The sequence below is a fragment of the Arvicanthis niloticus genome, chromosome 1 (assembly GCF_011762505.2).
Source record: "Arvicanthis niloticus isolate mArvNil1 chromosome 1, mArvNil1.pat.X, whole genome shotgun sequence".
NCBI classification, from domain to species: Eukaryota; Metazoa; Chordata; class Mammalia; order Rodentia; family Muridae; genus Arvicanthis; species Arvicanthis niloticus.
Genome location: NC_047658.1, coordinates 28526060 through 28540580, shown reverse-complemented (window position 1 = coordinate 28540580; position 14521 = coordinate 28526060). Strand labels below are relative to the sequence as shown.

The 14521-nt window shown below is 37.3% G+C and overlaps 1 protein-coding gene across 1 annotated transcript in view; it reads left to right on the top strand.

Annotated features, from left to right (window-relative positions):
• The window catches only part of Gabrg3 (gamma-aminobutyric acid type A receptor subunit gamma3), a 581822-nt gene that overhangs the window by 558385 nt on the left and 8916 nt on the right, over positions 1–14521 (top strand). The window contains exons 7-9 of the mRNA XM_034488056.2: positions 4956–5108; positions 10536–10732; positions 10987–11046. Of these exons, the coding sequence (XP_034343947.1) occupies positions 4956–5108; positions 10536–10732; positions 10987–11046 (410 nt within the window). The remainder of the gene's footprint in view (positions 1–4955; positions 5109–10535; positions 10733–10986; positions 11047–14521) is intronic.

Sequence of the window (14521 nt, the reverse complement as noted above, 5' to 3'; positions counted from 1 at the left end):
TGTTTGGGAAGGCATGTTTTATATTAAAATGGAGAGTGCGGAAAAGCATATTATGTGCTTGGAAATAAATGTGGCTTTCATCTGGTGACCTTCAGTGTGAGAGCATTAGCACATTCAGGCAAAAGTTGGCCCAGAGGCTGCATAGCTGAGTCAGCAGTTAAGACTGCATGCCACCTCTACAGATGATCTGAGTTCAGTTTCAAGCAGCCCATGTCACATCGCTTACAACTGCCTTTAGAAATATACATATATGCATAAATAAAATAAAATTTCTTTTAAAAGGCAGGCTAGCTTTTTATCCTTCTTCCCACTTGACTTTGGATCATCCTTTCTGTTCCTTTTCAACACCCTTGTTTACATTATCTCTACCTTGAGCACACCACTGATCCTTCAAGTTGTTTCTCATGCTGGTTGTTGGAGTTACGAAGAAGTCGGATACCGCTTGATGTTTTAACTAAGACCCAGTCATTGGAGGAGTTTGTGGCTGTGGTTCCGATTCTTGAATTTGTTCCCACTCCTCCTTGAGATGTAATGCTGGGTTTGCCAGGTGTCCTTGATTCTCTCCAATCACAAACATTCTACCTTTCCATATACTCTACAAATAGACCATAGTTGTAGGTTTCCAGCTGACTTACTAAATGAGTTTTGCTGTGTTGCTTGTATACACCAAGACAATGTGTGTGTGTGTGTGTGTGTGTGTGTGTGCGTGTGCGTGTGCGCAAGCGAGCATGCTTGCTATCACACAGTACTCTATGGGGTGGCTGTTTTCAAAATTTTCATAGTCTTGTTTTGGAAAATCTGGTCATTCTCTTGAGAGGAAAAAAAACAGCAGAAGGAAGGTAAAAAGTAACCTTGGCCTCAAAAGAACTTCCAACTTTCATGACACCTCACAACTAACATTTGACAAGTTAGAGGTAAATTCACACTGCATATACTTACTGGATAATATGTGTGATTGTATTTTTTCCAGGTAAGCTGTGCTTAGAGACAGCTTTTTACACTCAGTTTCTGTCTTTATAATTTAGATTAGTTGTTTACCCTGAAAATGCATCTCTGATAGACTCAATAAAAGTCAACATGCAGTCACTATAGACAAGTGAATGGGTTGCTCCAATTGGCCAAAAATTGATTACATCATCCACTAATCCACTTCACCATCATTATTCCAGTGGCTGCCGTATATATACAGAGGAGTCATGAAAGTATTGGCTTCAGCCACATTGTAATTTTTGTAAAATCTTGGATTTTCAAAAAAAACCTTTAATAAAGAGATTGTTACTCTTGGTTATGGTTTTCAAAAAGAAAATGAGTATTTTCAGTTTTCAGATTTGCAGAAAAAATGTGCAGATGGCATAAAATTCATCAGCTCCTCAGACCCAGTTTCTTCATTTCTCTAAATTACTGTAGCACATCTGAAAACTAAATGAGCTAATATTGATTCAGCATTATTACATAAATACTGTAAGGACCAGGTTTCCCTCACTTTCTTTCAGTCTTCTTTTTACCAATGACAGATATCATACTGCATTTAGTCATCAAATCTTCTTTGGCTTTGATAGCTAAAAATGTTTTTCTGCGTTTCTTTGATTTTAGTACACTTGATAGTTTGAAAAGTATTGGGAAGCTTTTATGATGATTACACTTCTGACAAACTGGAGCATGCTGGGAGATTCCTCATATCCTCATATCCTCATATGCTCATATGCTCATATCCTCATATCCTCATTGTTGTTATTCTCCATTAAGCTGCCACAAATTTGCCTCAGTTTTGAGTGTCTCTCTGACCTCCAGCCTCCGATACCTTCTGTTCCTGTGAGCAGCATCTCATCTTCTGCATCTCTCAGGATTCCCTCAATCATTCAGATTCTGGGATGGTGACCTCCCCTGTAATCTCATTTTCCTTTTGAAACCACCAGTCTGCTGATGTTCAATGTGTGTATCACATACCTATTTCTTGATTTTAAAACAAGTATACAAGTCCCTGGTTCTTTAGACTTTGGAGTAGAAACCATAATCTATGCTACTTTTATATAATATCATTTCATGATCTTGACCCTTCTCCCAGTTAGGAATCAACACAGGACTGTCATGTTTCATAGAAATGCAGTTCTAAACATAAATACCTTAAACATGCAAGTAAATGGTTGTGTCGAAAGGGAAAAATAGCTGACTAATATTTAAACATCCAAATTTATTTTAAAAGATGTTTCCATAATAACTACTTAGAAATACAAGCAATTATCCTGAAGTGTTTTTTCTAGAGCTTAATCTGAATATAATTATATTAGCTGATTAACTTTTTATATAATTTGGTATACTTAAATTTTCCTATGTTTTACTTATTCTAATAACTATTACTTTAAGGATAAACATGTCTTTGAGCCTGCAGTAAAGCCAGGTTTTAGTGAACTTATCACATTCTTTAGTTTAAGATCCTTTCATGTTATTTTAGTAATCATAAAGGGAGGATGCTGAGCTTAGTGTATCTGGTTTTATTCGCCACTTTCTCTTCTCTCAGCTTTTATGTATCTGGTTTTAAGTTGAGGTCTTTGCTACACTTAGACTTGAGTTTTGTGCAGGGTGATAGATATGAATCTATTTTCATTCTTGTACATACAGACACCAGTTAGACCAACAACATTTGTTGATTATATAGTTTCCGTTGTATAGTTTTGGCTTCATTGTCAAAAAGAGGTTACAGATCTAAACAGAATTATCAACAGAAGAATTGCTAATGGCTGAGAAGCACTTGAAATGTTCAACATCCTTAATCACCAAGGAAATTCAAATCAAAGTGATACTGAGATTACATCTTACACCCCTCAGAATGGATAAGATAAAAACCTCAAGTGACAACTCATGCTGATGAGGATGTGGAGCAAGGGGAACCCTTTTCCATTGCTGGTGGGAGTACAAACTTGTATAACCACTTCGGAAATAAATTTGGTGGTTTCTCAGAAAATTGGATCTACCTCAAGACTCAGCTATACCACTACTGGACTTAGAACCAAAGGATACCACATCCTACCACAAGGACACTTGCTCAATCATGCTCATATCAGCTTTATTCATAATAGTAAAAAAAAAAAAAAAAACCTAGAAACAACTTAGATGCCCCTCAACTGAAAAATGATTAAAGAAAGTGGGCTAAATTTACACAGTGAAGTATTATTAAGCTATTAAAAACTGACATCATGAAATTTTCAGGCAAATAAATGGAACTAGAAAAGATCATCCTGAGCAAGGAACCACACCTAGCAAGATAAACATGAAATGTTCTCACTCATAAGTGGATATTAGTAATAACATACAAGATAACCATACTATAGACCATGGACCCAAAGAAGCTAAGTAACAAAAAAGTAGCATTTGAATCTCCCTTAGAAATGGAAATAGACTAGACATTGGGGGGAGAGACTAGATGGAGGAAAGGGACCGGAGGGGAGGGATGGGAACAGGAAATATGAGGTTAGGGAAAGACATGGAGAGAGTACTGGGAGAGACAACTGGATTTGGGGAAAGAATCTCTACGATGAGCTAGAAACCTAGAAATTTGGAAACTCCCAGGAATCTTTAAGGATATCCATAGCTAAGACTCCAAGCAATATGGAGCCCACTAGAACCTGAACTAGCCATCTCCTGTAACCAGGCAAAATGTTCAATGGAGGTTTTAGGATACCCACCCACCCACAAAACCTTAGGCCCACAATTTGTCCTGCCTACAAAGTGTGCTGGTGTAAAAGATGGAGCAGTATTTGAGGAATGGACCAACTAATGACTGACTGGCCCTCCTTGAGAATGATGCCATGAGAGGGAGCCCACCCCTGACTCTTAATGATATTCTGTTATACTTGCAAACAGGAGCCTGGCATTATTATCCCCAGGAAGGCTTCTTCTAGCAACTGATGAAAATTGATGCAGAGACTCATAGGCAAACATTAAGTTAAGCTTGGGGAATCTTGTAGAAGAATGAGGAAAGGATTAAAAGAACCAGAGGGGTCAAGGACACCACAAGTAAAACTACAGACTAACCTGAGCCTGTTAAGGCTCATAGAGACTGAACCAGAGAGCATATACAGGATATAACTAGGCCTTCTGCACATATATAACAGTTGTGTAGCTTGGTCTTCAGTGGGATCCCTAAAAGGAGAACAGGGGCTGTCTCTGACTACATTACCTGCCCTTGTCTCCCTGTTCCCTAACCAGGCTGTCTCATCTAGTCTCAACAGAAGAAGATGCACCTAGGCTTACTGCATGTTGGTATGCCAAGTCTGGTTGATATCCACGGGGCACATCTCCTTTCTTAAGGAGAAGGGGAAGAGTGGGGAGAGAAGGAGAAAGGAGGGAATTGGGAAGGGGGGAAGCTGTAATCAGGATAAAAAGTAAATAAAGAACTTAATTTAAAAAAATATAGAGTATATAAAATAAGAAGACATGGATAGAAATGGACACTTTGTATAGAGATACATTTGTCTTCTTGCAATGACATACTGGGGCAGAACCAACAATACCATGTGCCACTCTATAAAAATAATGGAATTATTACAAATAAAAAGAATAAGATTAATTTCTGCTATTAATGAAAGAAAAATGCATTAGAATGATCCTAGATCTGTTTGAAAGCTAAAGTTTCTTGTGAATCTTGGTAAAACATATGTGACATACAGGTGGCCTCTGGCAACAATTCCAAAGTACCTGCCATTGAGTAGATGTGCATGCCTGTCCCCTTACCCATCAACATGTTTTAGTGTGCCCTTTATACTAGTTAATGTTTACAAAGGCACAGGCATGGTACAGTTCAACAGCACCGGCATTTGATACTTTTTCCAATTAACGTTGCTATGCTTGTTTTCATTTAAGCAACAGAGTTTGAAATTTAAATTATAAATAAATTTCCTATACTATTTTAATCCATTAATATAGTCTTGATTTGGGGAATGTTTATTTTATTACAGGTGATTATGTTGTAATGACTATCTATTTTGAACTGAGTAGAAGAATGGGATACTTCACTATCCAGACATATATCCCCTGCATACTGACTGTGGTTCTGTCTTGGGTATCATTTTGGATCAAAAAAGATGCGACACCAGCAAGAACAACATTAGGTAAGTTGCAAAAAAAAAAAAAAAAAAAAAAAAAAAAAAAAAAAAAAAAGTTCTACTATTTTGTGTAATTTTAATACAGAAACATTCACAAAATGCTTTCAATAGATGAGAATTCAAATATAATTGGTTTAAGAGCTATGTGAACCAGGCTAATTTTTTTAGTACCCAGGTTAGGTTTTTGTTTCTCTCTCTCTTTTTTTAAAGTAAGTTTTATTTTGTAATAGTATGTATAGAAGCACAAGTGGCTTTTTGCCAAGGAGGTTTCAACTATTTAACTTTTATAAAATTCACTTCTTAGACTGTATAAACTATTAAAATCCTCACTAGAGAATGAGTTGTTTCTTACAATGGGCTCCATATAACAGGCAAGATGTGGTGCATTAGCTAAAGAGCCAAGGACCATAGTGAACAGCATCGCCCACCCCAACCAAGTTAACTTTATTTTAGGCTTATGTCATGGTGAGGGTGGGGAGGTTAATGCCTGCCATGTAGCTCTTCTAATCATCACAGTTTGCCTAGTCATAAGAACCTTTGGCTGCAATGATAATGGTGCTGTATGATAGAAGGCATCCTCAGCATCCTCTAAGGGTATATTTCTCTCAGCAGTCACTAAGTACATCAGTGGATTGTTGACTTACTTTGGTCACAGTCAGTTTGAAGTCTTCGTGTACATGCTTTCAACTCCTCCTCCTTCCTGTCTCTGAAGCAGACTCTCAAGCTCACTTTCACACTGACCTTGGTGCCACTGTAAATTCTGAAGCCTGCACCAGGCCTCAGACACACTATTCTTAATTGTTCTTTGAAGGTTTTGACAATGTAGATGACAAGCAAGAGCAAGAGTTTCATACCATGATCAAGGAGCTCTCTAGCTAAAAGTGTATTTAAAGCCAGCACAAGAATCTACCATTCTTATTAGCAAAATGTCCCAGTTTGAAATGACAGAATAAAAGTGTTTACATCTTCTTAGGACATTAAATTCTTTTTTGAAAATCTGCTACATGACAAAGTCTGTCATGGTCTCATATATGACTTAAAAACAAAAAATTTATTAATTTCAAAGATCCTGCTAGAGGAGGAATCTGATGTCATACTGTATTTGGTTTTTAATACTCTAGAACATATACTTTCCTCATTTATATTTATCTATATATGGCATGTATAAAAATCATCTTAAATAAATTATTAATAGTTTTTGAAGTAAATGTTTAACTTGATGTTGCCCAAATTCAACACTGAAACCTTATACATAGATAATAGATAGATATAATTATATAGACACACACACCCCAAAACCTTCAATATTATTTTGAAGGACCAAGAGGCATTTTTTGTTTGTGGTAAATAACAACTAGCATTTATTTATAAATGTTTCTAAGGCACCCACAAAGATTATCATCATGTAAATGGTAAATATTGCAAAATTTATATTAGTAATAGAATATTAATGACTAAAAGCTAAATAAGGTTTTATGAATATGTTAAATAAATAATATAAATTATCAAAGTACCAGAGAAGACCACACAAGCTTCTGGTAGAACACAGATTGGCATAGTGCACCTAAGTAGGTCAGCTTTGATTAAGATACAGGTTTGGCCAACATTCTTTTATTCCCAACCATCTGTGGCCAGTTTTGCCTCCTTTCACTTAAGGGAAGTTTTCTTTTGGCAAGTTCCCAGAGGCACCTACATTTTCAAAATGATATATTTTATTTGAATTATGTATGGCACGTGTTTCTATCTGAGTGTAGATATGTACAGGTGCATCAGGAGTCCAAAAAAGGACATCAGATCCACTTGTTCTACAAGAGAAAGACCCTACCTCGTAAAGGAAAAGCATGACCTCTGATGTGTGGCTCATCTCTTATATGAAAGAATGAAGACCAGGGCATTGTTAGCCTTTAAATGTTGACATTAGAAACCCTATCCATTCAAACCCATAGAAAACTCACTTACAAAATCTTGATCTAATGAAAGTACTTTGAATGAAACAAAAGTTGAAAATTTTATTCCAGAACATCTGGACCTACAAGGAAAAAACACTGAGATTAATTAGACTAATAAAATCAGATACAAAATTGCTTCCTTAAGAAAAAATAGAAATCAGTAAAAATAGTAAAAATCTGATATGATTAATACTAAAACCTGGCTCCTGGGCCAAGCCTGAAAGAATACACCTGAAATTCTCACAATAGCAGGAGGATCATATGGTCAAAGCTAATCTGGGTTACATATGAGTTCTGCATAAATCTAAGCAATTTAGTGAGTAGAATTATATCCTGATTCATAACCATAAGGCAGAGACAGTTAACTAGAAATGGCATGGGCTTTTGAAACCTCAAAGCCTGCCTCTAGTGACACATATTTTCTAAAAAGGTCACACCTCCTAACCCTTCCCAAACAGTTCCACCAACTGGGAGCCAAGTATTCAAACGTATGAGCTATTGGGGTCATTCAAACCATCACAAGTAGTGTGTACGAATAAAAACATAAAACACATTAAAAGTATAGAGCTTATATATACATCCACACACATGTGTACATGCACACACACATATACATGTATGTATGTATGTATATGTGTGTGTATATATATGTGTGTGTATATATATATATATGTATATGTGTGTGTGCATGTGTATGTATCATATATACAGATAACAGTACTCTCTATATGCTATGGTTTAAATCTGAAAAGTTGCCTTGTATATGATGATTTTGGAGGTCTGGTGCTTCTGTTACAGAACCTTTAGGAGGAGAGGTCTAACTGTGACAAGTAGATTACCAAGAATGAACCCCTAAAGGGATACCTGATTCTAGTTCCAGCCTTGTTCTCTGCTTCATTGTTCAGTCTCCATGTAAGCAACTCTACCCCATGATTCTTGTGGCTCCATTGTGAAAGGTCATCCCTGCTTCTTTGTTTGAACACTAGTTTCCAGGTGGCATTTGGCATAGTTTCCAGATGCTATTTGGGGAAGTTTTGAACACAAATCCTAGATAGGGCAGATGTTTAACAGGTAAGCCTAGCTGTCTGAACTTCCTGCTTATTCATCTGCTAAGGTACGAGCAGACCACATAGCAAGTTCCCACCTCCGTGAACCTAACCCTGGCTGCCTTACCATCTCTGCCATGATGTATTAATACTCTCTATACTCTGCACTAAAATAGATCTTTCTTCCCTTAAGTTGTGTGTACCAGAGTTTTAGTTAGTAACAAAGAAAGGAACTAATGAGTTACGTCTTTACTTGATGATGGAAAATCATCAGCTAATAAATCTGGCACAGATTCTCCATATACAAAAAATAGTTTTATATACAACACATTTAGTAAAGTCAACACTGTACAATTTCTAGAAGAGTATGTATGAATCTAATATTGGATGATATAAAAAATCTCAAACACAGATAGTTTTAATGAAGAAAACAGGAATATTTGTCACATAAAATGTACTTGAATTCATATGTACTTCATGTTTTGAACAATATACACCATGATGAAGATTTTCTAGTTGTGTATAAGAATGATAACTTCTGCAGTGTAAATCCTTTCCATTTAGCTTTGGTGAAACTATACGGGGCATTTGATTGTATATAAGAGTCTTTGTAGTAATGATTTCTGGCAAAATATGTTATAATTATGACAACTTTTAATTACTGTAGATTATCACTTTTAATCACAGAAGCTAGATCCCCAAATATCTAAAAATACAGTCAATAGCCACAGATGATACCATAAAATGTGCCAGTTTGGGGGTGGCACAGATGTTATGTTAGCATGATCTGAACAGGTTTCTAATATATCAGCAAGAGTGTGCCTTGATGAGAATACTTGAGGTAAATGAAAAGAGGAACATGGCTCAGCAAGGCAGCATCAGTGCAGTGGAGAACCAAATATACTTGTAGGACAGAAGATACTGTACTAAAAGAGACAACTCACAAAGCATGCTTGGGGGGAAAGATGTGTGGGCCTCAGTATAAATCAAAAGCAATTTGAGCCACAAGGAGAAAAAATAGGCTAACAATATATGAGCACACTGAACTCAGTGTTTGTGAACTGCCAAGGAATAAAATATAATATTTCTGTTATAGATGTCCCAGAAGAAGCCAGTAAGGCTGAAAATATACATTTCCAAGGCATGAAAATGATTCGTAAATATTTCTCCAATTTTAAAAAATCGTGTATATTCATGATGCTAAGTAAATTCAAAACAAGATATAAACCCAGAGAATTTCAAGCTAAGACAAATTACAATCAAACTCGAAAAAAGAAAAATCCTTGAAAGTGGTAGAGAAAAGACATGATTCTGCCTACAAGGCATCAGAGGCTGAATGACAGTAGGTTCTCACTGAAGGAAATAGAATCTTGGCCTAAAATCTGAAGGCACTGAGAATCTAATGTAGCCTGACAATCCTTAACTGTTTAAAGAAAATATTAAGTAAAACTATATTATAATCATAGAAAAGTAAAGAAAAATAATGTATTTACATTTTATTGAAAAGGGGATAAATCCTGTGTACTCACTGGTTGGAGGGCCCATTGATATGCTATACAGAATGATGTGCACTCAAGGACCTCATCGAGACTTCAGGTGCCAACACATGGCCTTAAAGATGTGAAAAAAAAAAAAAAAAAAAAAAAAAAAAAAACCTCAAGCGGTTTTACAAGAGTTTGAAGTAACTCATGGAACAACAGGAAGGTACATTAGACACACACAAAAAAAAACAAACTGAACAAATGAGAGACAAAAAGAAACATGATGATATGTTCTAAATATTAATAACTGTGTGATGTAAAATACCAGAATAACCCAAATACAACTGATAAATTAGAGTGAAAAATGTGAAAACTGGTCCATGAAGGTTTTAAGAGAAGGCATCTGAGAAAGAGTGATGCTGGGACTGGGTAGAGAAGGCAGGAGTTTTCACTGTGGGCACGAAGAAAGCATGAAATAGAAGACAAGCACGGAATGCAAAACAGTGTAGGACATACAGAAAGGTGATAGATTGTAACTTCATCTAAAACCATTTTAAAGGTGAAATGCCAAACAATTAACTACTAAAATCTATTAAAATATATCAATCTGTTATATGATATATATATATATATATATATATATATATATATATATATATATATATATATACCTTGATATAGGATGCTATTATGTTCCCACAACCCATCAGAAGTTTTAAGTGCAAATGGGAAATGTGCTGACTGTTCCTCACCTCCTGACCTTCAACTCACCTTACACACTGTGGTGTTAGTTTCTCCTTTCCTGACCAAGCTGACTGTAGGCTGCTCTACCACTGCCAAGTGTCTAGGGGCAACTGACATATATCACTTTCCTGAGACTTGTTACTAAATTTTCATGACTTTTGGCCTTTCAGTCTTGACCTCTTGGCAACCAGATGACAGCTGTCTCTTCTGCAGGCATCACCACGGTGCTAACCATGACCACACTCAGCACCATTGCCAGGAAGTCTCTGCCTCGGGTATCCTATGTCACTGCCATGGACCTCTTCGTGACTGTGTGCTTCTTGTTTGTCTTTGCCGCACTGATGGAGTATGCTACCCTCAACTACTACTCAAGCTGTAGAAAGCCAACCATCAGGAAGAAGAAGACATCGGTGAGTGGCAAAGATAGCCAGGGTTTTCTCTGTTGCAGCAGGAGGGTAGTTTAAGATAAATGTGCTCTCAAATACTGTAGTGCCCTTAAGGATCTTATAAAGTGAGATAATTCAGTGGATGATGCAAAAAGATGGGGATACCTCCCATTTCTCCACGGTGAATGCCTGCTGGTAACAGGGATAACAGTAGCCATGCATTCAAGACTGCAAACTGCCATGGTCTCTTTCTAATTCTGCTGTCTTTTTTTCTACAGTTATTACATCCAGACTCCACAAGATGGATTCCTGATCGAATAAGTCTTCAAGCACCATCTGTATGTATCGTTTTACAGGTGCCAATACTTCTTAGAACTTTAAGTTTGCATTGAAAGATATGTTCTTCATAAAAGTATTCAGTGAATTCAAATGACTACTGCATTTGATCCTTTATAATGTTTTTTTTTATTACTAAAACAACCAAATTAGAATAAGCACAAAGTGAGAGAAACATCCTCACCTTTCTACATGGGGATGTTGATGCAGCATGCATGCTTCTGGCTAGACTATAGATTTACAAGTTCTATGTATTCATGCATACTAAGAAACTAAATGGTATTTGCAGAGCTACCTCTCCAGCCCAAATGTCTATTAATTATTTTAGTTAACAATGTGCCAGGTTAAGTGTTATGTATGTTACATTTTAAAGACCAACTGAATTGCCTATAGTTACATAGCAATTATATTAAGGACATTAGCCTGAAGTTTGTAGTGTGATGTTTATTCTAGCTTCACTGTCATTTCATGCTCTACCAAGCTACCAGCCACAACATGTTCCTCCTTCCCTACAAATAGCATGACTCTCTCAATTTCTTCTGAGCACTTTTGAGATAATACATGTCTATATATCAGCTCACTTTTTGCTGACAACAAGTAAAATTGAGTATGGAAAAATCAATCTCTAGAGGTGATAGTAAAAAGAAAACTGGAATGAAACCTTAGAAATTTCATTTTAAACCACTGATCTGGCTACCTTACTTTTCATGTGCCATCTTTATGTGGAACTATGACTTTTATTCTTGACTCATGTCCACACACTAATTACAGTGAATGTTTCATGCCACCTGTATGTGACAGGTGGCTTCTAGGCTCTTAATGAATGATGCATTATATTTTGTGTATCTCAAGCAGTTTTTAGGAGGAAAATTATATAAGTATTACTCTTCAAATATGTATCATGGGGGCTTTCGCAGAAGAGTTGTGGGCAAGCATCTTGCCAGCCCTAAGAAACCAGAAGGTGCTTCCAATGAGTGTTAGGCAAAGCCATAGGGAAGGGAAGCTCAGAGTGACAGACACCAATCTGAGTTAATAGCCCAAAGCCCCCAGAGTATGTCTTTACGCACAGCCAGGAGCCTGAGTATTGAGGGAAAATATTGATGTCTTTGGTGTAGAGATTATTCTATCAAAAGAAAAGGCAGGATCCTTTAACTCAAAGAAAAAAGAAAGTCTTTTACCCAAAGAAAATCATGGACAAAAAGGAAAGGCTGGTGACCTAGAAGAAATTATAAAGTCAGTTCACAACAAAAGGTACCACTGCAGGTAAGAAGGCATACATTCCTCAAATGCACTGGATAATTGTGGTTTTGATACACACTGGGGCTTCAGAATCATAAGGCTAGAGGGTACACTTCCTTATCAGAGCTGAACTTAGCCAGTCTTCCACCTCTGCTTATGCCTGAGAGCTGTAGAAGCTGCTATGCAGAGGTGGTCTGAAAGCTTCCAGTGAACACTGATGCAAGGCCTTCTGATTATGACTAGACTCTTCCCAACATACATGTACACACATGCTTCACATGTTCAAGGCTCTAGAAGGCTTCATGGAGTAGGCTTGAATACTCAACAGTTCTGTCAGTTTGTCCCCAGTTATGATGCTGCATAGGCATGAATCTTGCCATCCTAATTAAATTCTAAACTTCATTTAAGGTAAATGTGACAGTGTCCCTGTAAGGAACATTTATATGGATTCTGGCAAAGCTGAGTACATTCTATGTGGCATGGCCCAGACTAACAATACAAAGTGACCTCATTCTCAGCACATGCCAACCATGGCCACAGGAATCACCTTATCGACATGTTCAGAAATGTGCTTCTACAGCTGGGCACAGTGGTATAGGCCTGTGGTCTGAGGAGACTAAGACAAGAAAGCCAGACTGAGATACATAATAATTTCCAGATCCGGCTAGCCACCGCCACTGCTGCTGCCGCCGCTGTCGTTGTAGCTGTCGTTGTAGTTTTCTTCTTCTTCTTCTTCTTCTTCTTCTTCTTCTTCTTCTTCTTCTTCTTCTTCTTCTTCTTCTTCTTCTTCTTCTTCTTCTTCTCCTTCTCCTTCTCCTTCTCCTTCTCCTTCTCCTTCTCCTTCTCCTTCTCCTTCTCCTTCTCCTTCTCCTTCTCCTTCTCCTTCTCCTTCTCCTTCTCCTTCTCCTTCTCCTTCTCCTTCTCCTTCTCCTCCTCCTCCTCCTCCTCCTCCTCCCCCTCCCCCCTCCCCCTCCTCCTCCTCCCCCTCCCCCTCCCCCTCCTCCTCCTCCTCTTCTTCTTCCTCTTTCTCTTTCTTCCCCATCTCCTTCCAAGTTCTCCCATATACTCTTTCTTTTTTATTTCAAATTTGTTGTCTCTTTTTCCTTAGTTGTTGTTATATGTATGTATGTAAATATATATATATATTTCATATTCCTGAATATAACCTGCTATATAATATAATATAATATAATATAATATAACTCTATATAATGCTACTTCTTTTATGTATGTTTCAGGGCTGACCATTTGTATTGGATAACCAATTGGTGTGCTCATCCCTTGAAAAATTTATTTCTCCCACTCCCAACATGTCTTTGTGGTTCTTAGGGTTGAGACCTCCTGGACATTTTACCATTCATTTTGGCATGTCTATTGGTGTTGGTCTGTTCAGCTCATGGCAGTCATGTTGGTGAGACTTTGTGGGTATAGATTCTGTCATTACTAGTAGGCAAAACTCACAACAAACTCCCTGATTATCTGGCTCTTACATTCTTCCTGCCCCTTCTTTCACAACGATCCCTGAGCCTTAGATTCAGGGATATCGATACACTTTAGGTTAAGTGACTACATTTTGGTTGGTTGTGGTTTTCTGTACTGATCCATGTGTTACAAAGAGAAGTCCCCCTGATGAGAGGTGGGAACTATACTTACTGTGGTCAAGAAGGACAAATATTAGAATATTGTTAGTGATTATGCTGTTTTAGTAAACTGATGGTTGTAGGTTCTCTTCCAAGATCCATGAATTCACTAGCCCTGTGTAATTGGCTAGGCTTCTAATACCCAACATGGTTTTTCTCTTGTTGAATGGACCTTAAGTCCACCAAAGTGTTACACTATTTTATCACGCTATGCTGTTCATATTTGTGGTTCATAGGCATTGTTACTATGTAGAATTGTTGGATGCTTCCCTCTTTCAGAAGTTCAACTGGCATCTTCTGGTCCCATGAAACCTTGTCATCATGGAGGAGGCTTTCAGGATAGTTCCAGCTCAAGAACTTCTGTGCCTTGCATCTGAAGTACATTGTATCTTCAGTAGTAGGGACTTACTTTCCACCCCTGGTGGGTAACAAAATCCAATAGCTATAGGCTGGATGTTTGATAACCAACAACCCTTGTCAAAAAGTCAAAAGAAGGCTTGTCATGTCTGATATAAGGGGGCTAGTCTATTTTTAATAAGAGCCTTTTTCAAAAAAAAATGAAAACCACTAAATATATCAGACAGGTAAGTCTTTCCAG